Source organism: Dermochelys coriacea, chromosome 3 (assembly GCF_009764565.3).
Source record: "Dermochelys coriacea isolate rDerCor1 chromosome 3, rDerCor1.pri.v4, whole genome shotgun sequence".
Classification (NCBI taxonomy): Eukaryota; Metazoa; Chordata; order Testudines; family Dermochelyidae; genus Dermochelys; species Dermochelys coriacea.
This window is the reverse complement of record NC_050070.1, coordinates 158,562,196-158,589,523: the sequence shown is the minus strand read 5'-3', so window position 1 is coordinate 158,589,523 and position 27,328 is coordinate 158,562,196. Positions and strand designations below refer to the sequence as shown.

Below are 27,328 nucleotides of genomic sequence, written 5' to 3'. Positions count from 1 at the left end.
ATGTTTTCTTTAAGAGTAGGGGCATTAACATTGGTATCCTGGGTGAATTCCATCTCAGGTAATTCTGCCTATGGAAATTCCCTCTGCAGTTTCAACTGTATGTGCTATTCTTTACTTTCTGCTCTTAATGGTCACGCAGTCCTGCTGTACACTGTCAAACAGTGGCATAGTGGTTTCCCGAAAGGTGGCTGCATTTCAGTGGTGGTCTTGATTAGAAATGCACCAAAAAAAAATATTAAAAAAAAAATCCAAACGTTTATTAAAATAAAAACCTCAGATTCATTTAAATGGTGTGATAATTTGGAGAATCTCTGTTCCACTTACGAATTCCAGTTTGATTTTATGAACTGTCTGTATTCATATATCTTACAAGAGTCTTTTACTGTGTACTGCCTCATGTCCCTTGTGCTAAAGAACAGGGGAATGCTGCCTACAAATCTGTCTTTGAAAGAGTAGGGTGACCAGATGTCCTGATTTTATAGGGACAGTCACGATTTTTGGGGCTTTTTCTTATATAGGCACCTATTACTCCCCATCCCCACCTGATTTTTCACACTTACTGTCTGGTCACCCTATTGAAAGAGAGAGTGGTTAAGGGCTAAAAAGAAAAGGAGTACTTGTGGCACCTTAGAGACGAACAAATTTATTTAAATTTTATTTATATGCTCAAATAAATTTGTTCGTCTCTAAGGTGCCACAAGTACTCCTTTTCTTTTTTGCGAATACAGACTAACACAGCTGCTACTCTGAAACTGGTTAAGGGCTATCAACTAGTGAACTGATCTGGCCCATAGGACAATAGGAAGGATGAAGTCTGGGGGAAGCCAGTTTTCTCCAATTTCCCTGTAGGGGGTTTGGACAGAGCAATGCAATTTCTCAGCAGCAGACAAAGGAACCAAGTGTTTGCGGCAGGACTTACACGCTCGAGGGACTCACAGGGCAAGGGAAAGAGGAAGCCTTTGACACAAGATAGGAACAAAATAGGGTATGCTTTTGTATCATGGGGGACTGTTTTTGATAGAGGACCTAGCCAAAACCAAAGGAAGCTAATCTGGAAGAAGGAGAGAGAGAGACTCCACGATTCAGAGAAGTCATGAACTGCATGGCAAGGATCTTGGACAATCTAGAGGACTCTGACCTAAGCCCAGATAATGCTCCAGAGTGGTGAGGAACCTGAGGTATGGAAATGTCTGTAGGTGTGTTTATTGTTTTTGTCTGGCTCTGTATATATTTTGTGTTCTATAAGGTAAAGAATGATTGTGTTTAGAAACTTTTTGCAAAACAGTTGGATCCATTTGCTTCAATGATCACATGTCATATCATCATAGGATTAGAAGGGACCGCAAAGGTCACCTAGTCCAACCCCCTGAATGGCCTTAATGTCCCTGAAGAGGTGAACTTTAAACCCAGGATACCCACAAAGTTAGAGTTCTGGGAAAGGCTGTGCTCCCAAGCTACTGGAGGGTCTTTTTTTGGCATCGGGGGCAGCATTGGTCCTGGGGACCTAGGGTAGTTGGGTTATAGGGCCCGGTTTCTGTAAAGGGGTAACGGAGAGCCTGTGCCTAGGGAAGTGTACCACAGAGGCCAAGCGGAGAGACAACACTGCCGCCTACTCAGACCAAGAGATGCTTAAAGAGCATACAGGCCCCGTGTGTGAGGCCCAAACACAGCAGGCAGGTGAGAATCCAGCCAAGGGGCACTCTATCAGGGCTGTGTGCAGAGACAAAGGGTCTCTGCAACCCCGTTAGTCCCTTTCTACAAATGTTCATGTGAGCACATTTTTGTTCACAAGAATATTCACAGAAACAAAAAGTAGCAGCTGGCACCCATCCTGAGAGCTCATGCAAATGTTGTACTTGCACCAGAAGGGTTTGGCAGCTATCTTGGAAGTGTTTTGTGGGTTTGGGAATCATCCAGTCAGGGAGCAGAAACATTATCCTCTGACTGAGATGTCCAATCACACAGCACAAAGAGTGGCCATTCAAGCAAATACTCAAGGAGTATTGCTAATTTTTCTAGTATAGAGGGCATAAGGTTCAGAGGATTTGGTCTGTTATGTCATTATTTTATTTAGGGCTCATTGTGACGTCTGGTGCTAACAGTCCATCAGTTTCAAGAAGTCTAGTTCTATAGATACTCCTTTCCACCCACATGTGTATTAGTGGGTCTCTGAGATTTTGTTTTAAATTACTAGCTATCCTCAGAAGCAGGTGCTCTGTTAGCGTCAGAAAAAGGACATTTTATTCCAGCCCAGGAGCAGACGCTTACAGCTCAAAAGCCATAGACCGAAACTCAGTGATCAAAATTAACACTGCTTGGTGTCCAGGAGATTGACCTTAAAGAATTAAACATTGAGTTGTCATGTGTGTCAAAAAGAAAAGATCATGTATATGATATTAAAGAAAAGCAAGGGGTTGATGAATGCCCACAGCTAGCAGATCCTGGCACCAGCTAATAAGAAAGCTTGGATGAGTTAGACAATTTTTATGGCTGAATTTACAAGCTGTCACTGCCAGAGAATTGTCATCACCGTCCTTTTGTTTGCTGACTTTATAGATACTTTTGCTATGCTAGATTTAGATGGATGCATAAAACGTGCGTTGGATGTAACATTACTGTAGCGTTTCAGGGTATAGAGAGAAACAGAATGTTCTACCAGAAAGAGAAAAATTGACTTGCGTACTGAGGAAATCTGTACTGGTTACATGTGCCTTCCATCAAAATTATGGGTCAGTTACATTCAGGCTTTTGAGAGTCTCACACAGTGGGGCTGGAAATATTTACATAATGGGGGTGTATGTGTGCTAAGAGCCATTGAACCAAACTGTAAACCATGTATATGATGGAAACCACTTCAAGCCAGGGGGTGACGCAGCACCCCTAGTTTCAGCCCCTGTGGTCTTAAATATCTGGAATTTGAGAGTCCACTGACATAGTTAGGGTATAGATTAGAGATGGGCCCAAGCTACAAGCCTGAGACGTAAACTTTGAAGGTGTTTGTATCTGAACAATTCCCTTTGCTGTATCTGTGAATCTTTTAAATAACACAGATGCAGGTGGATCTGGCTTTTATTCTTGTTTAGTATCTTTATTTCCAAAGAGTTTAAAATTCTGACTTCAGAAATAATAGTGTCCAAATCAGTGGAAAGCTAGTGAGATAGCTTAATCCTATCCCTCCGAGTGACTGCAATTTCTTTCCCTACATGTGCTATATTTGCAGGCACCTATTTCATTCTCATCTTACTGATAAGGACATAATTTCATAGGCCAGGTAGTGTGTACAAAGCTATATATAGAAAATCTCCACTTAGCATTAGTGTTGCAATCAGTTTAGGGCTAAGGCTGAGGAGAGGAATTTTACACTCTGACCCTACAGCTGATTTAATGAAGTGTTCAATACAGGGGGGGAAGAGACAGGCAAAAAACCCCAACCACCCTGGACTAGTCCTAAAAATACCTTCTGTCGTTTGTGCCAATAAGACCATTTAAAATATGCTACTGGAGCCTTTGTTCACATTTCTTTAAATGACGTAGCATTATATTGTTAGCTGGAAATGGGCCTGATCTAAAACCCTGGAAACTTTTGCAGCATTCTTAGGCTCATGCCATCCAAGGGACAAGTACAATATAACAAAGCCCAGAGCAGGCAGGTCACATTCACAGGGGATTTTCTCCTTCCTTGGCAGAGATTAGATGTCTTAGGTACACTGCGTCTCCCTTGAAATATCAGATTCATTGTTCCATTTGACCTGCCTGCAGGAATAGGAAAATGACATGCTGAGTGAATTGCCCACATTAGCCTTGAACTTTCTCCGTGTGCAGAGTTCTCAAACTAAACTCTGGTCTGAACATCTCCAGTCAAGCCTTGGGAAGGGAAGGAGGGAGGGAGAGGCTTGGAAGCACAAGGAAGGAAAGGGAAAGACCAAAAATAACGGATGCATGCTGTATTATGAAAGCATCATAAAAAATAACCCACAAGGTTACTGTCCGGGTATTCCTGTGTAACAATTCGGTCTCCTCCTCCTCGCCACGATTCTTTCTTAATGCAGACACTCCAAACTTAGTGAACTCAAGCAATCCTGAGGCTGGGGAAAGATTTCACTGGGTCTGCAATGTCCTCTTGACCTGCCAAAACCCAGATAAATAGCTACACAATCCCCCTTCCCACAGCTAGCCCCATAATAAGGGAAACCATGAAATAATAGTGGCGGCAACTGGAAAAGAGGCAGAATGTGTAGCCTAGATGAGTTCTGCAGACACTCTGTCAGGTATTCCCCCGGTGTTGGTTTGTGGGTGGTGCAGATCATGGTCTATGTCAGGTCAGGTCACCAACAGCTCTATTTAAAGGCAAAATATTTAGGCATTACCAAAGGACAGTTTTCAGCCTTAATGCTGAATTTCTTGGTTGTATCCAGTTTATGCCAGTTAGTTAAATGTGATATAAAACAGGTTCTGACTGTTTGTTTGATTAAGGATCCCACTGCAGTATAGGAATGTTGACCTCGCTGTCCTGGCAAAGCACCAGGTTGGCTGGCTAACTGCATTCTGCCAACCTAAATGCCCCCTAAAATTTTAATGGAACAATTTGGGGATTGGTCCTTCTTTGAGCAGGGGGTTGGACTAGATGACCTCCTGAGGTCCCTTCCAACCATGGTATTCTAGAATTCTAATTTATTCCATTTATTTACATTTTCTTCTCCCAGAACAATTTGTCCCTTGTATCTCTAGGGTAAGAAATGGCTGTCTTACCCTAGAAATACATGCAGAAACTCTAAAATGCAGCTATCATCCATAGGGCCAGATAGTCCCCTCTGAGATTTGTCCAGGGAGCAATAGAAATAGAAATGGAAATGGAAATAGAGGAAAACCCATTACAATGGCTGAAAATGGGAGCAATAGGAGTTGAGCCAAATGGCATCTTATCATCCCCTCCTTCTGAGTCTGTGGAACATTCCTCTGTGTGCCTGGAGCACCTCAGATTTAGGCAGGCATGACAGGAACAGAGGAGCGGGGCTGAGTATGTTGATAGAAGCATTCCTCTGCTTGGCATCATCTTCCAACAAATCAGAATGAACGCTGAGCCCTCCACACAAAATCCTGGGAACTTCTTGCCCCACACTGGCAAACATCTCTTGGAAAGAGGAAGTGGGGACAGGTACAGACAGGGAGGCAACGGCAGCATGGCTCAGGCTGGAGAAGACCTGCCAAGGAGACCTGGGGCTCAGGGTGTAGCATGGGTATCTAGAGATCCATGGGACTGCCTAGTGGATTTTGAGACAGTAATTGGTTTGGCAGGGCCATGCCACCTACTCGGAGGTAGAGCTGGTCAAAAACATTTGCAAAAATTATTTTTTGAAAATTTTTTTTCCTGTTTTTCATCCCATTTACAGCTTGGCCAGACTTTTTCAAATAGCCAAAATTTCAACACTATTTTTAAAGTTTTCAGTTTTTATTTATTTTTGATTGGCTCTATTTACCAGAGAAGTTTGTATGTACTTTATGTATGTAAGGTGTGGGGGTTAAGCATCTTTTTACCCTCTAAGGGGTTTGTTCTGTCTCATAGTTTGCAGAGCACTTTGGAACCCAGGAGGATGAAATGTAACGTGTAAATGCAATTTACTATTGTTTGTATTCTTTTTATTTGTACCTTTCCTGTTTAGCATCCTGCCCTTTCATACCGTCTCATTTTCACTGAAATGCTAAGGGTGCTTCACCTTTTCTGTCTTGTTGTTAAACCATAATACATAATAAATCAGATCTCTAAGCAACAAAGCACTCGTGTCTGTTTTAGTTTTTCCTCTCAAAATGGCCTGAAAAGTTACGCTTGAACCAAGCAAAGTGGCTTTTCCGTTACAGCCTACAAATCTTCTGTTTTGGGCACTTGTAACAGTTGGTAGAGCTCTTCTGTAGACCTGTGCCCACAAGGGCTGGGGGCGGGGGGAAGATACCAGCGAAAGGAGGACACTCAGGCCTAAGAATAGTAAACTATGCTTTACTGAAGGAAGGAAGAACTTACGCTCCAATCTGTGCGGGGAGCCCCTAGGACACGCAGAGGGGCTGCAGGGGACTCTGGCCATTCGGGACAGCTGACCAAGCAGGACTCCGCTGGGGGGAGTCCTCTGCGGTGCTATATTCTCCACGCTTATCTCGAGGTTACATGGGGTCAACAGCTGGCTACATTCTTATATGTACGGTTTATGCTTATTACATAAACTGACTCGTTTACAGGCAAAAATGTGCTGAGCTATGCTACAATATCTTTTGGCAGGGTCTGTCGGACAAAGTTCATTGAAACTGCCTGCATCCTCCACTTACATCCAATCACATGCTCAGTCCACCACTTAGCTCCTCGCTAATCGTCCGCAACCTTGCCCCTACTAGACCCCTCCTGTTAGCATTTTTAAATGAGAGCTGATGAAAGCTACCAGATTGGCTATCATGGAGACTGAAGTCCTCTGTATATCCATACAGTGTGGATACAGGATGGGCAGCAGCCATGCCACATGCCACTCTGCTGACTTGTCCTCAATTGGGAACAAAATCTATCTGTGCTGCCAGCCTGTTCAATCCTTGGCCTCTTTTTCTGAGGCCACTAAGATCAAGTGGCCAAATATGGTGTGAGGGTTTTTGTAATGTGGACTGAAACCACTCAGCAACTGAAGGTGCTAATGATGTTTCAGTCAGTACAGGGCTGGATTGAGTTGATCCAGAACGTAAGGCTCCGGAGCCCTCCAGCCCCCACTAGAGTGAAATTTATGGCTAATCTCAATACTCCTGCCAGTGGAACTTTATACTGGAAGAAAGGTTGATAGACACTCAGCTTTTTGATGTTGGGAACTGGGATTTTTTGCTGCTAAAAGCAATCGTGTCACAACTTCACCACAAGCCCTTCCAGATTAGATGTCTCCTCTAGAGCCAGTCCCCAGACTGGAGGTGGGAATGTCATTAAGGAGTGACACAAGGTGCTTCCCTCACTTTCCCAGCCAGCCCCAGCCCCCGGTTGAAGTCTACCAGCAACTCAGGGTTTGGAGTTAAGTGAATGCAACTTCCTTGGAGGAATCTAGCAACATGCAGCAGACACGTGAACTGAAGTGCAAGTTAGGTGGAAAACAGGTGTTACTGGCAGAAGAGTGGACCCTGATAATGGAGTGGAAAAGCAGACACAGCCGACTTTGCTGTTCAGTCTACACCCCCAAAGGCTTTATCTACACTGGGAGCTAAGGGAGTGAGCCCCAGCTTGCATATGTATACTTGAGAGGTAGCTGGTGTACAAATAGCAGCGATGGCGCAGAGGCACTGCCTTGCTGGGCCATGTACATGCAGACAGGACTCAGGTGGGTTTGTAAGTGGCTTGGCTAAGCTATGCTGCTGCCTGTGGTCCGTGGCTACACAGCTGTTTATACTCATGCTCGCTCTCATCAAGCTAGTGCGACTACACACATATACATGCTGGGAATTGCCCTCGCTCATAAGTGTCAGGACAGCCTTCGATATACTCACCGAATGCTCACTCTGTGCTGTGTTACCACTTACACCCATTTTCTATACATTACCAGCATTACATCAGCACTCAGTTGGGCCCTCACTGTGTTATTATCTGAGATAAAGGTCACTCAAATCAAGTATCCCATCTCGCAGTGGTCGATTAATGCAAGCTCAGAAGACTATGTGAGGGGCTGTGGGACTATGTGGTTTGGTTCATTTCAGGTCCCAGTGAAGTTGTGGAGCTTTGGCACCTTCTCCTTCCATGGCTGGCAGGAAAGAAATTACTTGGGAACATTCCTGCTGCTACTGAAGCTAGTGGCAAAACTTCAACTGAGCTGAGCAGAAATGAGCTTATTTTACCCTTCCCATATACTGAGTTAAATTAATCTTGGGTGTAATTTCACTGGCTCCAGTGAAGCTACACCAGTGATTATAATTAGATTCCCAGAGAGTAGCAAGAAATTTTAATGCAGATATTAACCAGTCATGATCCAACACAAGTCCAATAAGGTTGTTCTGTACACAGGCAATACAGATTGTACCAGGGATGGTTTGCTTCTATTGTAGCCTCCAGGCAGGAATGGGGTCTCTTTAAGAAACCACCGACATTTTATTCCACTATATAAGGGAGATAAGAAAGAAACAGTCCTGACTTCTTTTTTTTTTTTAAACTTTTTTAATAATGTTTTAGGACCAGGGTACAAAAAGGTTAATGCATTAATTTTTAAAAGATAAATGCACTGCAGTAAGCACATCCTACATACATAGAATATATTTCTCTATATAATATCAACACAGATATAAAATAAGTTATACTTGTCTTGGTTTTTTCATCACAGTAGGAGCTCAGCATATATCAAGTGACAACAAGAAGTGGAACCACACCCCGTCTCAAATGAAAAATGTAAAAGGGGTGAAGGGGAAAATGAATCTAAAATGGAGGGATTATTACCAAAGTAAAATCCCAGGAAATCAGAAATTTCATAGTGAATGAAAGGAAGAGTTGAACATTTCTTGGCTCAGGATGGAAGTTCTGGATGGAATAAAGAGTAATTGTCTGAGGGCTAAACAAGGACTCATTACCGGTATCCAGGCTATTGCTCACAAGGACACAGAAAATACAGCAAGCCCTTCCTACTACTACTTGGTGCCTCTGTACTCTTGATAATAGATGATTCATCTGACAGTGTTGGATTTTTTTTATAAGATAAGAACATGAGCTTGCAGTTTGCATTGTACACACTTCTGTGATAACAGGTAAACATATCACTTTCTAGGAATAATAAATACCATCCATTGTCCAGAAAGCTTTCAGAAGGGGAAAACACTGAGCAGTTCCATATGACACATTCAGTAGATTATTTGAGGATGGTGAAGTGGGGGACATTCCTCCCCATCTGCCTCTAAACATTCAACTATTTCCATGCCTTCGTCCCCTCCTTCTCTTTGTTTTCCTGTGGGTTGTATTCTCATTTGCTTGGCCATGTCCTGAGTGGGAATCTCCCACTGGCATCAACGGGAGACATTGGATCTGACCCGCTGTGGTTAGAGGAATTCAAGCTGCCAAATTCAAATCCAGATTTCAAAAGCACTGAAGTTTGGGTGTGTTCAGATCTGCTGTTTTGGCTGAGCCCATCCTAATGACAGGGGCCACTTGGAAAATTCATAACTAGATCTGGATCCAGATTGCAGACCCTGTCCATGAGGGCTTTTATCTGGGGTTTCTGTGGGGGCTCATCACTAACTGTGATGTGCTCTTTTACTTTGATCTGCAGCTCAGGGATTTTTATGTCGCTTCTCCTTTCCCATCAGGAATTTCACAAATCTCAGGCTGCATCTGAACCCAACTAAATAGCGTGGATGAAGTTCAGGAATGACTCTGGAGATTATCCTCAGATAACTCGTGCCTAATCCAACCCCAGAAGACACAACCTACTTGATTCTTCCCTCCACCCTCTTCTGTCAGCTTCTGCCACTGCCTCTAAGCCTTTCCTTTCCCTTCATCTTTACAGACTACACATTAGGAAGCAAGGACATTACATAGGGAGAGTTAGTTGCAAGTTATTATGAGAAAGGGCTGGGCTTTTTTGTTTTGCTTTAGGTTTTCCTTTGTACATTAAAATTGTTATAAATCCAAAGGCGACCTCACATCTAAAGGTATAATTTAAGTAAACGTGTCTCTGTGTCTTCTCTCTTTCTCCCTCCTCCCCTGTGTCTCTCCGGTGACCTTCCTTTCACTCTGTCAGTTTCCTCTTGGATGGAGGGAGGAGATGGGAAGGAAGTTCATTTGGGAGCTCGTGACCTTCCAACTTGACCTTAATGAGATGATTAGCCAAGGCAAATTCCTCATCATCCAGCATCCCATCCTTGTCAATGTCAGCCAGTTTCCATATCTTGCCCAGCACGGTGTTGGGCAGCTTGGATCTCACCATCTCCCTCTTGGCGTTGGCCCCAGTTATTTTACCATCGACAGGTGACAACGTGTAAAAGATCTCATCGTACATGGGCTTGTCCCTGGCCACCACCCACTCTGCATCGTCGATTCCTTCTCCAGCTCCTTCACCGTAGCCATGTCCGAATGGGCCATGCAGGGTGCCCTCAAATGCACCTCCCTTCACCATCTGCATGGGCTTTTGGGACTCTTCCTGGCGTACCAGCACCATGAGCTGTGCAATGTCATTGGCCAGCATGTCTTCCACTGTCTCCAGCAGTTTACTCTTCAGTGGCTGGAATTTGCTGAAATCTTGACCCTGCAGCTGATCCTTAAAGCAGGACAACAACAGAGAGGTTAAGCTGCAAGCATTAGTGAGACTTAGCCGTGCTCAGTACGCCTCTTTTCTGCCACAGATCCCAAAGCACTTTCATAAAGGGGGGTGGGTAAAGATCAGGGACTCGAGTAAGGGGGACCCGGGGAGATCACAGCTCCCCCGCTCTGCTAAAAGCGAAGGGAGAGCTCTCTTGTCCCCTTTAGCTAAAAGGGCAGTAGGTAGACGGACCCCTTCCTTCCTGGCTGGTATGGAAAAGCTCCCACTCCTGATTCAATCAACTTTAACCCTTGGTAAAGATTCTTATCCCCATTTTATAGATGGAGAGAGACAGGGTGCAGAGAGGATCAGAGACTTACCCAAGGACCAGGAATAGAACCTTCTTGCCAGAAGCAGGCACAAGTAGTATTATGCAGGCACCCTCCCCGAAAGCCATGACTCCTTGACCCATTCAGCCCACATCTGCTTCTGCGTCTCAGAGCCACTTCTGCATGGCTTGCTACACCCCAGTTGGTCTCTCCAATGCTCTGCATGGCAGAGCTCCCACACCCATGCTCCACAGAGGAGGGAGGCCACCGCTGGGGCAAAAGAATTGTTTATTTATATGGCTTTGATTTTTGCCATCATGAACCACAATTTCAAGACCTCAAAAAGAGGCCAGTACTTTATGGCATGTACTATGGAACATACTGCTCCATATTACTGTGTGGGAACATACAACCCTAGTATTACATGGGAATGTGCTATCTCATATTACACTAAAGAGAGGCACGATTCAATCCATGTCCAAACAGTTTTAGAAGCAACTGCGACATTTCAGGAGTAAACCTTCCTTTAAAAATGCACGAGCGCCCCTCTCCATTATCTTATGGAGCAAACTGAAGGAGTGCTTGGCGTGAGCTATAATTTCATTCTACCCCTTGTACTTCAGGTTGCTAATGATTGCCCATGAGAATAAGGAGGGGAATTTTCCCCCTTAAGTGCAGCATTGCACAAATTATTTTTCTATGAAACATCAGATATCAGTCACTTTCTACACCTGTGGACTGGCCTGGAACTTATCTGATGTGACAAACTCTACTGGCCCCACTTTTCACAGCTAAGGCAAAGTGCTTAGAGCAAGTGTTACTAGTTCATCCCCTACTGAGAGAAGCCAAGTGACCTACATCTTTATCCTTCAACTTCTACTTCTTTCTTAAACAGCATCCATTTACTCCTAACTGTGGTATAAAATTCACATCTGAATAACTAATCAACTAGATCCTCTAGCTGGCTCTCAAGGACTTAAGAGTATTTTCCTTCTCTTTAAATGAACAGCAGATTCCATCTGCTCCATAAAGATGTGGTAATAATCTTCACAATGCAACCACTGGAAACAGGCTGCCGCCTGGATTGAAGCCAGCCAATGGTTTGAACATCTCCAGCATGGTTAGCATACACTACACGAGGTCCTGATTCAGCACTCACTGAAGTCAGTGGAAAGGCTCCCATTGACTTACATGGCCATTGGCTCAGGCCCCAAATGTGTAGCACAGAAAACCTGCTTGTCCATTTAAAAACAGAGAGGGATATTTTAATTGTTACATCCTCTTTTTCTACAGGATTCTTTCTTTGCTAGAAACAAGCAAGCAAGGGAGCAGAGAGCAAAAAAAAAAAAAAGCAGCCCCTATTTGAATACAGAATACTATAAATATTACATTAGTAGTATTTGTGAGGCTAGGCTGGTCCTGAAAGCTGTAAGCCCAAGTTCTGAAATAAAAGACAGAAAGAGCTAAGTAACTCACTGTAAGAGTTGTTTGTGCCATAGACTTAAGTGAAGGAAGCTTCCCTCTCGTGAGGGCGTTAACCTGCTATTGTTGAAATATGTATGTCTAAATATACATACATAAATATAAACCTGGACATAACGCAGGTTTCATTTCTGCCTTACAAAAGTCCTGACACACTTGTAACAGCATCAGTTCAGCATTGCTTCTGACCGACTCCCTACAACTGCTATAATGCTCTTGCCTTGGTCAATGCTCTGGCCTGGTTATTCCAGTGTTTACCTGCATCTTTCTGAGATTCGGGAAGTCTCCTGGTGAGATCTGATGCTCCCGTTCGATCCGGCTATAAATCTCCCCCAAATTGTTCACAAGCTCCTTCTTCTTATTGTCTTTACCAAACACTGATGGCATTTCCTTCTTCAAGGAGCTAATGATGTAGGCATGAACCTGATGGGCATAAAAAAAGAGATGGGAAAGAAGACCAAAAAGAGCATTAATGGGTACATCTGAACATTATCTTCAGCAGATGGTACTCATGCATCCAAGCTTTGGAGTAAACCCTATCTTCTCTCCCTTCCCCTTCAGTGAGCTCTTTCTCCCTGCCTGCTCTTGCTGGTTATCACTACTGCACAACACATACCATTCTCAATTGTGTGTTCTGATTGGTCTGATACAAGAACACTGTGCATGCTGGGAAATGTGTTTGTACATCATCTGTCACAGGGAATTGTTTTGTTTCATTTTACACCTCCCTTCAGGACAAAGCATCCTTCCAGCTAGCAAATATACACAGTGCCCCTTCCCCTTCCCCCCCCACCCCCCGCCACCCCAGTGCAACATGATGGACAATGGCTATGACCCAGTGAGCTGAAATAGCCAAGACCTCTCCTCCATCCTCCCCACCGTAAACTCTACAAGGCTGAATTTCTCTGGCAGGACCCACCTTGGCCAGCCGTGCCCGCTTGATGAGATCATTCAGCTTCCGCAGGGCTGCGTTGCGGGGCAGGCTTTGAATATCCCTGAACAGGTCCTGTTCCTCAGCCTCAAACAGCTTGCGGTTGTCAGGGATCAGCAGTGGATGGGACCAGAAGGAGCCGATATAGACCCTGATCACCTCAGGTGTGTTGACGATCTTCCCCAGGGACCACATGAGGGCGCCGTATACACGCATCAGCTGCTGGGTCTCAATTTGGTCAGCCTTGTTGAGCACCACCCTCATCTTGTCCTCGTGGTTCTTCAGCGCCTTGATGACATCAGAGAACTCGTCTGAGATGTCCAGCTTGTGGGCATCGAAGAGGAGAATGATGCGGTCGACGCGCTCTGCAAACCACTCCAACACGGCTGCAAAGTCATAACCTAATGGGGGAGGAGGAAGAGCAGAGAGACACATGGGCGACGAGAGAGGCAATGCGGTGCTGTATTCATTGACAGGCGGAAAAAGAATAGGCAACATGCTGCAGGTTGTGCAGAGCTCTATAGGAACCAGATAAGAGAGGCACTAGAGACATCACTCTCCCCTCCACCATATCCCTGACCCCAACATGTGTTCTTCCCACACCTCATTCTTACCAACACTATTTCGCCTATGACATGCACAGTTTCTTTTACAGACAATAGTCCTCTCCTCTGGACCGGCTATCGGGGAGCACCCAGACAAGTCTTATAAATCACACACACAAGAAACCGCCATGTTCAGAACACAAATTGGTATAACCCTGCATACAGCCACATGACAGGAAAGTCTAGCCTCTTAATTACTTTTCATCAAGGTAACCCACGAAGGCTGCAGGGTTCTGGAGATTTATAACCTGTACCCTGGCTGCCTTGAGTGTATTTTGTTCTCCTAATTAACAATATTTAGCCTTGGTAGAATTTAGTTTGTATTTTTTTTATAATTTGGAGGGATAATATGGATTTTACTTTTAAACTTAAAAAAAAAAAGATTTTTATCTCTGTTCACAGTTGCAGGAAATGATCGGAGGGTATCAGACAATAATTATTTAATGACAGCAGTTGTTGAGATTCAAAAAGTTAAAGCTTTCTAACTAGTAAAACAAAACTGTCAAGATCTCATGTCAAAATATACAAATATATAAATAGCCTTAAATCAAACTCTAATATAAAGTTCTCAAATAGTCTATTTTCAGGTCTTATCTAGTTTTTATGGGGCTATCTTTGTCCTATTATGTTTAAAAAATTGACACCAACCATGTTTTACATGAGCGAGATCATCTCACCACATAGGTCAGCCACAAAAGACATATAATTTACATTTTACTTCACTTTCAAAGGCAGCATTGTCGATAATCCCAGAGATGCAAGCTTTTGAATCAGCTGCTCAGGATACACTAGAGTGCAGGATAGTCAAACCTAGGGGTTAGGTTTGGGTGTGTCTCTAAATCAGACAGTTTGTGAAACATAGATATGGAAAACATAGATTTTTATTTTCCCCTCTGACCACATGAGATTTTTCATGGTTCTCTTTGAAATCCTGCTGAGCCCAGCATACAATATGACAAGCCAGTGTCCTACCCACATGCCCCTGACATCACCTTTTGCGCTGCTCAGCATATTGGCTAGCTGAGGAGCTCCAACTGCTACACTCCTCTAGCCAACAGAGATGCTCTTCCCACCACAACCATACCATGCAACTTCCCTTCTGCTGGGTTCAAAGTGGTTAGGGCGCAGCAGTTGCTATATTCAGCCAAATCATTTTTAAACTCCCGTTCAACTCCCTTGAATAAATGTATGAGAATGTATCAGCTTGTCTTTTGCAATACCTTGCGGGAGGCAGCGTGCCCTTGTACTTAGAAGACAGGACTCCAGGGCTCTGTTCCTGGCTATGCCACCAACTTGTGTGGCAAGTCACCAAGGGTGAAATCTTAGGTCTACTGAAATGCATGGCAAAACTCCCATTGACTTTAACAGGGCCAGTATTTGAGCCCTAATCTGTGTGCCTCAATTTTCCAACCAGTAAATGGGTATGATATTGTGGAGGAAGCCACAGCAATTATAATACCTTGCTCTTAGAGAGCAGTTTTCATCAGCAGATCTCATTGAAATAGCTGATGAATTACTGGACAGAGGTGTATGTGCATTCTAGAGAAAGGGGGATTCTCCACTTTATTAAAGAAAAGGTCAGACAGAAAATGTAAAGATCTTACTTTTATGCAGTCTTTTCGGGTGGCACCCCAAAAGCTTTTTACCATTTTACTAAAGTACCATATATGTACTGAACAGGGATCACTTCATCCACCACTGAAATGCAGCCACGTCTGGGGTGGTATTTGGCACAACAATTTAGGACAACAGGCAAAGACAAACACCATATCCAATTGAAACAGCCAGGGGAATTTTGGAGGAGTTAGAGTACTCGACTTGGAATTTGGCCAGGACATAGGGCCTGATTCTGATCTCACACAGGTGTAAATCAGGAGTAACTACAATGTTGCTGGAGTTAGATTGGGGTAAAATGGATAAGTGACAGCAGAATTAGGCCCTATGTATCCATCTAGGCCCATATTTTGTATAAAAACATGTGTGCTTCAAGTTAGGATGTTAAATCAGTATTTAGGCACCAAAGTAATTGGCCTGATTTTTGAGTGCTGAGCACCCCCACTTCTCTGTGAAGTCAGTGGGAGCTGCTGGGCTCAGCACTTTTGAAAAGGCCTTTCAAAATAAGACTTTTTAATTCAGGCACCTAAAATAAAAATTTAGGATCCTATCTTTAGGCATGCCTTTGTTAAAGACTTGGGCCTAGATTTCATACCAAGCCCATCACCTTGGTATCTGGGTGGCTAAGTATCTGAGAGTTAATAACCCATACTCTGTTATATGTTTGGAAAAAAAAATCGAAGTACTCATCTGGTCAGCGATTTCCCCAGGCACTTGGCTAGCTGAAATAGCACCTCAATAGGGCTTGCCTTCCATAGAATTCATGTGACCTTGTCAGGACCCAAATGAAGGGAGTAGCTGTAGCATAAACTCAATCATTTCCAAAGTCAGCCTTGGCTCTATACCCATCTCCCCTTTTCCTTTTCACAGATCATCCTGTGCTGAAGAGTGCAAGAGTTCCCACCCCTCTCTAAACTCTTTTGTTAAAAAATCTCCCCCACCTGCACCTGTTTTCCTTCTGAATCTAGCTGTGCCTGTCAGTGCAAATGACTACAGAGAGGACTGAAATGCAGCAGTGGTGCATGCGAGAGAGCTGTTTATCACTCTGCTTGGCACAAATAGGAGCTGTGCTCATAAACTCCTTTGAGTGTCAAATACAATGCAACACATCTGAGTAGAATGTAATTCCTTTGGGCTTTCCATGGCCTGCTTGAGTTAATGAGTCTCAAGGTGCTGATTGCTGGAACTTCACTGGCAAAACGCAGCAAGAGATATAAGCAGATGCCCTGCCCCAGCATTTACTCTTGCTCTGAAATCACATTCCCTTGCTGCTATGTAAGACTCAGGCATGAATGGAAAATGAGTCCCGACAGTGGAAGGGGAAGCAGACAAGATAAACAGGAAAACTATTTGCTTCCATCAGATGTTTCTTCATGGGACAGGTTTTCTTCTGCCAGCTTGAGAGGCAGTCAACGGACTTATCCCAGCTCCAGGGCCGACAAGCATGTCAAATCGGCAAGTCTGATGGGCGGGGGGGGGGGGGGATTTTTCATAGGGCGGACTAAATTTAAAGAGATACAGGTCCTCTTGTGAACACCTCCATGACCAGCCCCAGCTCCACGCATTCTTTGTAGCACTTAGAGCTTTTGGGGAAATAAGATCAAGAGGGGATAAAATAGAAAAGCCATTTGTAGCCCGCAGCCTCCACGGTGCTAAACGGTGCAACTTCCTGCACTGTTTGGCTCCATCTGCCAGTGACTTCCACCCCCCACATCAGATTTTGGTATTGCCTGCAAATTTGAACCTGGCCACTGAATTTATACCAAAGAAAACCCTAAGGAAGTGAGATTGCATCTTCCACCGATGGAGAGATTGGGTCTGAGTCAAAAAACACTCCTCCTGGATACCGTAAGGGCATCCTACACTGGGCTACAAACCAGTGGGATGTATCATGACTTGAATACTAATAGGCTCAGCTGCTGTGACAGTATCTCAACTTTGGGGAGCACCTGGAATTGCTCTATAGGTCAGTCTTCAGCACTATTCTAGGCCCTTTTGCATTCTGTACTTGCACTGCCCATGCAAATGCCAAATGAGTTCCCACCAGCCAACATAAGCCTGTTTCCATCAGCCTACTTTGGAGTAATCCCTTCATTGCATCCCCCTCAGCCTGAGTTCTTATCAGATGTCACCAGATAGGAGGGATCAGTCCTAAATAATAATAATACTTGGCACCCCTAAAGCAAGGATCTCAATGTGTTTCCAAACATTAATGAACTGAGTCTCAGAACACCCTGGGGAGGGAGAGACATTTTATCATGCCTAGTTTACAGATGTAGGCACGGAGACACAGAAAGGTTAAGTGACTTGCCCAAGGCTTCACAGTTAGTGGGTTGCAGAGTCAGAGAGGGGCACCATGAGCAATGTCGAAGGAGCAGAGATGATGGCCAGGAGAGGGAACAGCCACAATAAGAGATCTGAGTTTATTGAGAAGATTGAGTGAGTAGCCACTTTGGTCAAAGAGTTGATCTAGGGTTTGAAATCAAATGAGGTGGTGAGGAGGCAGGATCTAATGAATCAGACAGGACATCAACATGGGACCCAAAATCACCAGGGTTGAGGGCAGGAAACTGGGCAGCGGAAGGAGAGGCAAGAAGCTGAGTCGGTGAAGTGGGCAGGGAGTCAGGTGAGTATAAGTGATGACTCCATGGAGGGGCAAATGGAGAAGAGTTGGATGGAGAGTTCTTTAGAGAAGAATGAGTGAGAAGGGGGAAGAGGAAGGGCCAAGAGGTGGAAAGAGGAGGAGTCCTGTGCCCTTGCCATGGCCCTTTGTGCATGAATCAAAGTAGGGAGTGTGCAAAAAGGCTGTAGAAACAGCGGCTGCAGGGAGATGGGAATCTAGGTTTCAGCCGGAGCCAGGAGAGGGAGGGAGAGAAAGCTGAAGAGGTCATGGATGGTGGTGATCGTCTTTGAGGAAGAGTGCCTGTTCCAGCTGGAACAAAGAGTGGAGGCATGGGGGTGAAGTCTGAAAGGGAGGGGACGAAGGGGAGAAGGAGGGCAGAAAGGCCAAGGCTTGGGCAGATGCCTCTCGAGGTGAGGATAAATGGATTTATGGGGAGAAGATAGGGTGAGGAGTATAGTTAGAGCTGGAGGGAGCAGCAGCAACAGGAGGGCAAAAGGGAAGGGAAGATTAAAACAGAAGGAGGCATGATGGATCCTATATTCTTCTTCACATCTTGTCCTATCCTATTGTTTTAAACAGCTGCCCTGTTCCTCTGCAGAGGTGGCTGCATTTCAGTGATGGGTAAAGATATTTCTATCTCCCTCTCTGGATGTACTTGTAAAGTGCATAGGAACTCTTCAGGATGAAAAGACTTATATGAATGTAACATGTCATCATTCCCAGAGCAGGGCTCATCATGATACTTCCGCCCTAGCCTGTGCTTAAGGAAATAATTGAACACAGAGCTAGCAATTTAAAGCACTAAGAGTGCATGAAAAATGGTGGGTTGGTGGAGTGTGTGTGTGTGCGCGCTAGAGAGAGAGAGAGAGAAACTGGCTAGTGGAAACCTCTCACACATCTTGGTTATGTAAATGTTTTTAAAGCTAAGGTATAAGTGACTACACTGCAGTGCAAGTCTCACTGCTTTCTCAGTCAGGAATGATGTGTTAATGTCAACTTTATAATACTAACATTTACATTAACAAGTATTTGTAATGGAACAGAGCAATCTCCTGCTTTGTAGTGGTTTCAGGGCTAAGAAGAGACCAGGAGCCTGATTCGGTTCTCGCTTACACCAGGGTAAATCAAGAATAATTTCAGCAACAGCATTTGAGTCAGATGGGTGTAAAACCTGGGAGAGACGAGCCAGTTCTCATGTTTCTCAGAACCTACATTCCTGGCAACATGCTGTTTTTTATTACACAATATAATTGCTACTTTCTTTAAGTGTTAAATCTCATAGTTTGTATCAGCCAGACTCAGCATTTCTTGGTACTTTGGAGCCACATTCTGAAAAGAACTCAAAGTGAGATTTTTTAAGTGCTCAGCACCCACAACTGGGACCAGATTTTCAGAAGAGCTAATTTCCCATTTAGGCACATAAATAAGGTCCAGATTTTCAAAAACGCTCAGCATCCAGCAGCTCCTATCGTGACACTTGTGGCTAGGTCTCTTTTGAAAATCTGATCCCATTTATGAATACTGACTTCTGAAAATCTGGCCCCAACCCAGAGTGCTGAGCCCTTGGAAAAATCTAATGACCATCTTAATGACCATCTGCAGTAAGAACCTTCACTCATCCAGCCACAGCTACTGACAACTTTGAAATACCTTCATCATCAATCATTATTCAGTGCATTGAAAGAAAAAGTGATCTGCTTAAATAATGTAAATTGATTTAAAATCTGATTCATAAATATGATAGAACATTGCCTGATTAATAAATGAAACACTTAGAAAACATCGAGAAGTCACTATGGTTATAAAAATAAAATATCTTACAGAAACCTATTAGGAATTAAAATGTTGTTTTATTTCAAAAACACAACATTTGCCTCTCCGCTGTTGGTGGAAACACAACACAACTGCAGCATTTCCACCACTGAGCATTCAAAATTCATGAGTAAGGCTGTGACAAAAAGTCATGAGACTGGCTTAAAAATTATGAGACATTAAAAAAAAGATCTTGGGTTCTTTTTATTGGTTCTGGTTTCTGAGCCTTTAGTGTTATGCTCAGGTCACATTTTCAAGCTTTTCTCTGCAACCAGGACAGTTACAACTTGCTTTTTTTAAAAAATAAATCTGAGTTTCATGTAATCATATGACTCCAGGAGCAGAAGCATTTGGTAAAATACCAAATATTGTGATAATATTACAAGAGCTGGCAATACTGTAACAGCGTTGTGCTGATGGATGAGAATGAGGAAGCTGAAATTGACCAATGTTGTTTCATCCTGTGAGTTGAGTGAAATGCAAAATGTAAGCAAACAGCATCTGTGGTGAAGACTAGGCACAGGTTTAAAATTCGTCCCTTTTTAATAATTTTGGTTAGCTCTGTATCACACTGTTCTTGATATTGGTAAAGAAACTTTTTGCAAAATTAGTTTCTTGTTGACAGTATCTATTTAACTTAATTTTTCATGCAGGATAGGAGGTGAAAAGCCCTCTGGCTGCTCTCCTTTCTGCTCCAAGCACAGCCATTACAGGCGGAACCTATTGGTGGGTTCTGTAGTTACATAAGATTGCTATTAATTTCAACTTTACACTACCACGAAAATGCATGACTTTCACGGACAAACTTGTTCCTCAAAAGAATGACTTTGCCCTGCATTTCTCATCACTGATGCTCATTCTTCCTAAGAGAGACATCTGGGCTAGAATATACATTTCCTTGGCTGTGCAGATCCCTGGGCTGGACTTGAGCCAGCAAAAATGGATGTGGCTAAATGCGTGTGTCGGAAATGAAACCTAAAGCCAGTTTACCAGCTCTTATCCTTTATCTCCAGGCTAGGCTCTCACACTCAACTGCTAGTGGGGGAAGAAAAGCAGACTGGCTTGAAGGATTTTCACTAGGAGAAGATTTAGTTCAAACAAGCACTCAGATTTCTGGATGTCTATTCAAACCTTACCTCAACCAAGAGCCCAATACAGCCCAGCCAGAACACCACTGCATTCAGTGAAATTCCATTTGCTTAGCCGAGGACTATCTTTAGGCCAGTGTGAAGCTGTCAATCATTGGTTAGCAAAGTGTGCAATGCTTAGCCCTCCAGTGCTGCCCTGCTATAGCAGTGGATGAGTTATTGTTATCAGAGGATTATTGGCTTATTTAGGAGTGTGGTTCAGTTTACTGCTCCATGCAGGGCATCGCTGCAAAATAAAGAGAGGAGGCATGGCCTAGTGATTTGCACATAGGGGCAAGGAGGCAGAAACCTCTGACTCCTGGTCCCTACTCTGTTACCGAGTCCTTGTGTGACATGGCACAATCTGCGCCCTCCCCCCTTGTGTCACAGTTACTCCCATTTCACAGGTGCGCATAAACCTCCCCTCCCAGGAGCATGGTGAGGATTAGTTATGCAATATCTGAACAATGCTTTGAAGAGAGGAAGCATTCAGTATTATTATCAAATGATCAAAGCGGCCAAGACTACAAAGCGATCGTTGCTTTGGTACGAATACCTCCATACGGGCACCTACGCAGACTGCTATAGCCCTCCTCTTGCGCTGGAGGAAATAAAAGAAAGGGGAAGGAAATGGAATGAGATACAGAGTTAGATAGTGACAAATGCTTTAAACGTGGACACCGACACCCATCTCAGCAAGAGAAAGAGAGACAAATGGCAACTCTTCTCGTGCCCAGGAGAGTCCAGAGCAGTGAAGGGATGCCCTGTGCTGTGACTTCCAGGCAATACTTCCCTCAGGTACTTTAAATCAAGCCTCCATTTGCTTCCCAGTGAGCTAGCTCCACCCCTGAAGGACAGCAGCATTGACCCTAGTGATCCCTAGGCAAGGAACATGTTATGCTCCAGGAGCGGAAGAGGGCAGCCAGGTTTCGCTTTCCTGATTTCACAGCCATCTACCCCCCTCTGTGGAATTTCCCTCTGGCACTCGGCCTTGTGACTCTGGTCCTGTTCTGCTTGAGCGATGGAGTTCTTACTACACATTAGACACCCTGGACCTTTGCACTGACAGACAGCATGGGCCTTCAGCTCCTCCGTGTGCTGCGCCTGACTGTTCTGACATCCAGAATCCTCAAGGTCCTTCAGGACTTTCTTTTGGCAGGGTGACCACTGGTAACGTTAGTGCCTGGGAAGAGCATTGGCTTGGAGCTTACTGTTTACTCACAGCACAGCTGCAATGTGGGCTGTGATATTAAACTCCTGCAGGCCTCATCCCTGCTTGGGAGGGACCACCCCTAAGAGTGGATGAGGTGTCTAGTCTCCAGGCTCTCTCTACTGAGACTGCCAGCAAGGGGGCAGTTAGTACTAATGTGTGCTGGTGTTCTGAGGGGTCACCTGCCTACTGGAAATGGACTGTGACCCCCCACCCCCCCATTTGACAGTGGCTGTTCAGTAGCCTAGCAGACAGCAGTGAGTTTTGGTCCACGTGACCCTTCGCTGGGTTCAAATTAGTGAGAGGCTCCCTACCTCACTCTCAGTCCCCTGGGCCATGCAGTCCCCAAAGTGTGCCGATTCTGCCTTGAACCAGTGTGTCCCTGTGGCATCCAAGACTCCCTGGACCATTGGGACAGGGATTATTACTATGCTTCTTTTCCTAGGACTTGTGGAAACATGCCAGGCCCCTGTGGGTTAAACCACTTCAACACAGCATGCAGGAGTCTCCTAGTGTAGCTCTAGTCTTAGTTTTCCAATAATGCCTGCTCCACATCAGTGGGAGAAGGAGATCTATGGATGCCAGTGAGATGTTGCTAGCTGGGAGAGCTCCTAGCTTTAAGGATTTTTTTTTTTTAAATAAATTGCTGGTTTAGTTCATTCAAGGGGAGAAATAAATCAGCTGCATCCTACGTATTTCACCACCCCTGTTATCACCCTTATTTTCCCCTTCAAATAGTTTTCAAATATTGGGATCCGTGGAAGCTGTCCCTTCAGGACACTACACCACAGGAAAGCAAGGCTTCATAGTCCTTACACACAAGCTCCCTGAAGAAAAGCCATTCTTTTCCCGCTCCTAGCTATTTCGCGGTCTCAGCTAAGACACTTCAAGGTCTCCACTGGGCAACATCTGCCAGACATTTGTCTAAGTTAGGTGCCCAAGTGAAATCTCAGTGAGCTGGCAAGGTGTGGGAGCGGGGAAAGCATTTTGCTGTATCTGCAATTCCTGGCACTTTCCCATTCTTTTCTCAGAAACCACACTGCTGCTCCACCTGCCTCTGACACCAGCTTGCCAATGAGAGCAACTGGCTAGCCAGACGGGTGGGGCCAGCCTCCCCACCTCTTCTTGCTTCTTCGCAATCATAGTTGGGAGTTAAAATTCCCCTTTTCAAACATGGCTTCCTTCAGAAGAGCTGTGGGCAGCCTCTTCTCTCATGTATCACACCCTGACCCTTTAGACCCTTTCTGTGCTGTAAAGCAGATCCTTTGGTGGTGCAAGTCATCATAAGGCCATTGACTTCAACAGCTACACTTATTTACACTAGTGGAAGATCTGGCCCTACAACCCTAACCAGGTCATTATACAACCTGCTACAAGATGAATGTAGACACAACCCAGCCATGTACCTGTAATTAGGCTAAAGCCTAGGATGGTCCTGGATTTTAATTCAGTTATGGGCACATTACGTCTCTTCTACACCGTACCTTTTGATTGAGTGGCGGTCAGGGGACAACCACGCTGTCACTGCTTCTCTTGACTTGGCTACAATTTTAGTGTAGAAAGGGCTTTGGCGTGTGGGACAATTAGCTGCTCAAACAGCAGCAGATGGCCACATTCTTCCTTACACAAACTGTGTGGCAGGTGGTTGTCAGTGATCCAAGATGCAACTGGAGCAGTACCCTTGATTTTTTTACTTCAAGTCACTGGCCCAATCTATCACCATCTGACTGCATTAGAGTCAATAGAGTCAAGGGAAGAACTGGGTCCTGTGTGCTGAAGCACTCCTCCAGTCTGTAATCTGCAAACTGATACTGTGTGACCAACTGACACAATGCTCCAAGCAAGAGAGCTCCCAGTATGCTGCCTGCCACAGCTAAGATGGGGGGATAGGACACAGGATATGTCTACACTGCAATCAGAGTAACCGACGCTATCTGTGCCCTAGCTAGCGCCGGTAACCATGGGCAGGCATGGGCTAGCTACTCGAGTACATACACAGGCTTCTGGGTGGGATTGTACAGCCTGCACTGTCATGGTTTCATTGCTGTCATTATTCAAGCTAGCTAGATCCAAGCTAGCTTGGAAATATTCAGACATACTGCAGTCCCATCTCTGATTGCAGTGTAGACACAACCTCAGAGGCATGTAGAAAAGCAGTGGGGAAATTTACCGCAGAGACTGCAGAAAACACTGGTCCATTTTGCTACAGGATATTGTCAGTGTATCTTATACCTCTGTTGGTTTTTTAACTGAGAACTTGCTACCAGGTGTCAGCAAAAAGCATTAAACCTTGGTCAATGCAGAGTTGGTTACTCAATGACAAGAGAAAGTGAAATATACAATAAAAGCCCTATTTATGGGATGGAGATAAATGCAATACTAGAAAAGGCATTCAGGGCATCAGAAACATTAGGGGAAGGGCATGCATTAAGATGAGGGAGAGGGATTAACAAGACCTGCGTTGAGATTTAATTGAGTAAGCATTAAAACATGACTTTCACAAACATTTATTTTTTCAGACCTGTGTTTGGGGTTGTTGGTATCACTTACTAGGTTATTCATCCTAGCACCTGCATAGCGCTTTTTGTCATCAAGACACTCTGCAGACATGAACTGCTGTATCACCATAATCTCAGGAAATGCAAGTGTCACCAATCCCACTTGACAGATGAAAAAACAGATTCCAAGATGTTATGGCCAAAATGTTGAAGACTATCCACTCTTTTTGGGTGCCTAAGATGAGACATCTGCATGTCTCAAGCTGGACTCTCAAAAATGGAGACACCCAAAATGAGTGGACACTTTTGACATTTCTGTCCTAAATGACTCCCCCAAGATCATACAGCAAGGGGCGGGGCTGGGGTTAGCACAAAGGAGTCCTGAATACCACTAAACTGCATTGCGCTCTTGCCACTCTCTGCTTTGAGTCAGGTCAGACACCAGACAGTTACAGCCTGCACTCCTGCTGAATGCCCAACCAGAACCTGCAGTGCAGAAAATTAAATAAAATAAAAAAATAATGGTGGGGAAATTACCAGGTGACAGACCTTCTCAAACCTCAGAAAAGTTCAGCTTAGGTTCCAGGTCAATGCTTATTCCATTTGTATTGGTTCTCCCATATCTGCTTGGGTGAGATGCAATTAATTCAGTCCCTGTTGGCAGCCCATTCTGGGACCATTTCCGGTACCGTATAGGATACTGCACACTAAGTCCAATATTAGATCAATATGACCATGAGGTAACTCTGAAGACTCCCATTATGGTTACCTAACTCTTGAGTTTTTATAGTTTGAAAAGAAACTCTGAATACTGGTCTCTATTTGTGTCTCCAAGCCAGAAGATGGCCTAGCCCTTACCTCGGCTAATTCTTTGCTTCTCTCCTGAAAGGATCCCTGGAGTATCGATCACACTGATGCTCTCTAGAACTGGGTTGGGCAGCTGGGCACATACAAATCTGTGTAAAAAGAAGGGGAAAAAAATCTGGTGATAAATTGATACCTCTGGATGTATGGTTCAGATCCTGATCTCATTTACACTGTGGTAAATCCAGAACTCTGTTGACATCAATGGAGTTCCTCTGCATTTACACAGGTGAAAATGAAACCAGAATCTAGTCCCTTCTATGTTTATTTGGCTCTTCTGGAAAATATTTTTATGTTCACTCTGTTGGCATGCAGCACTTTTTCCATGTGGGCCCCAAATGTAGGTTGCTAAAGAAAAACAATGTGCAAATCCCAATGTGGAGAAAACTATTTTCTTTTGTTGTTTAGATTGCTGTGAAAAAGGATTTTTGTTTTTCTTCCAGTAAACATGGTTCTGGACTCAACTGAGCTGAAACAGCAACACATCTGAAAAAGCAACAGCATAGTGGTAATGCCAGGAAACCCAAAAGCAAAGCTGGCTATAAACAGAAAGCAAAACTGACCCTTCTGACCTCACTGATGAGAAAGCCAAAAGACCAAAAGCGTAAACGGTTATTTATCTTGTTGGCCCATGGTAGTATTTCATGAGTGCCCCTTTTGCAATCATGTCATGAGGGAGGGGAGTTGTGTGTGGGGCAAGGTGGAAGGTAGTGGAAGTTGGCATGAAAAGTAACAGCCATGCATTATCATGGGAGGAAGCAGTAGCACCAGAAGAACTTTTAGCCCAACCCAGAGGTAAATTTGGCATACTGGACAGCTGGGTGCTGTCAGGATGGGGGAACACAGTCCAACAGTGCTGCTGAAGTCACTGTGGCATCTGGACAAACTAGTGTCACTGATGTTGGTTGTTTCTTCAGTACCGTGCACTTCACACACTTAGTGAGACAGAGCCCCAGAGCATACAATCTAATATCCATTGGTGTGGAAACCAGGATGGGGTTAAACACTTTCTTTGGGCAAGCAGAGGTGCTAGATCTGGTGGAAAGGGCTGGCAGGTGTGGCTTGTCAGACTTTGAGACTGAGAGGAGCAACTGATAGCTGTGCTAGGGTGGGCGTGAAGCAGCCCATAAAAGGGAAGCAGTGGAACATGAGAGGGAAAAGAGGAGTTTCTCTTCAGGCAGTAGCTGTCATAGTCTTGGGCTGAGGGGAGCATAACTGTAGCAGTTAAGGGCTGCTAGGACTCAAGAGGATCATATTATCATGGCAAGACTATTCCTTGGACACAAGTGAGGTGGAAGGTAGCTGCTCTGCAATTGTTTCATGCCTTGAGACCTAAGGTTTGGGGGAACCATGCCTGGGCTGAGCTGTTTTCTCAGGACTGAGTCTGCAATGTTTCTTTTGGTCCCTTGCTGTTTCTCTGCTGGGTTTTGATCTGCCTTCAAGGGGGTGTGACTGCAATTCCATCTGCTACCCCCCTCTCTATCCAGAGAGTAAGAACACCCCTCTGATGGTGGAGGAAGGAAGGGAGAGCTGGATTCTGTTCTGACCCAGGGGGTGGTAGCTAAATTCCAGCTGCAGGGCCAAACCCAGGTGAAGAGAGTAAGGACTGCACAACTGTACCATACATGGGGGGGCAGACTAGCTTCCAGAGTCTCTGTTACTGCTGATAATAATCAAACAGGGAGACCCAGTTTGGCCATTGGTACAGACTTGATGTGAAAAAGTGATGGGCCAGAGTTTTGGTCCTGCTCCATGCACTTTGTGCCATTCAAGTTGCCCCAGGACTGGGGCACTGGGAGCCCCTGCTGATACAAAGTGTATGTGTGTCTCCCTCTCTTCAGCCCCCATGGCACGTCCTGGTCAAGGAGAGGGCCAAAGTGTTGCCCCAGTGATCCCCAGCTGGTGTAGGGTCCTGCACCTGATGCTCTGTAGAAACTGAGAGCAACAGCTGTTACCTGCTTACCCGCGTCTCTGCTGCACTTAGGGGAAGCTGAATGCAGCAGA

The 27,328-nt window shown here is 44.6% G+C and overlaps 1 protein-coding gene across 1 annotated transcript in view; it reads right to left on the bottom strand.

The window, feature by feature from the left end:
* Positions 1 to 8,323: 8,323 nt before the first annotated feature.
* The window catches only part of EHD3 (EH domain containing 3), a 31,571-nt gene continuing 12,566 nt past the window's right edge, over positions 8,324 to 27,328 (bottom strand). Inside the window, exons 3-6 of the mRNA XM_038397127.2 lie at positions 25,319 to 25,416; positions 12,960 to 13,372; positions 12,299 to 12,463; positions 8,324 to 10,247 (exon numbers count right to left, since the gene is read on the bottom strand). Of these exons, the coding sequence (XP_038253055.1) occupies positions 9,720 to 10,247; positions 12,299 to 12,463; positions 12,960 to 13,372; positions 25,319 to 25,416 (1,204 nt within the window). The 3' untranslated portion in view covers positions 8,324 to 9,719. The remainder of the gene's footprint in view (positions 10,248 to 12,298; positions 12,464 to 12,959; positions 13,373 to 25,318; positions 25,417 to 27,328) is intronic.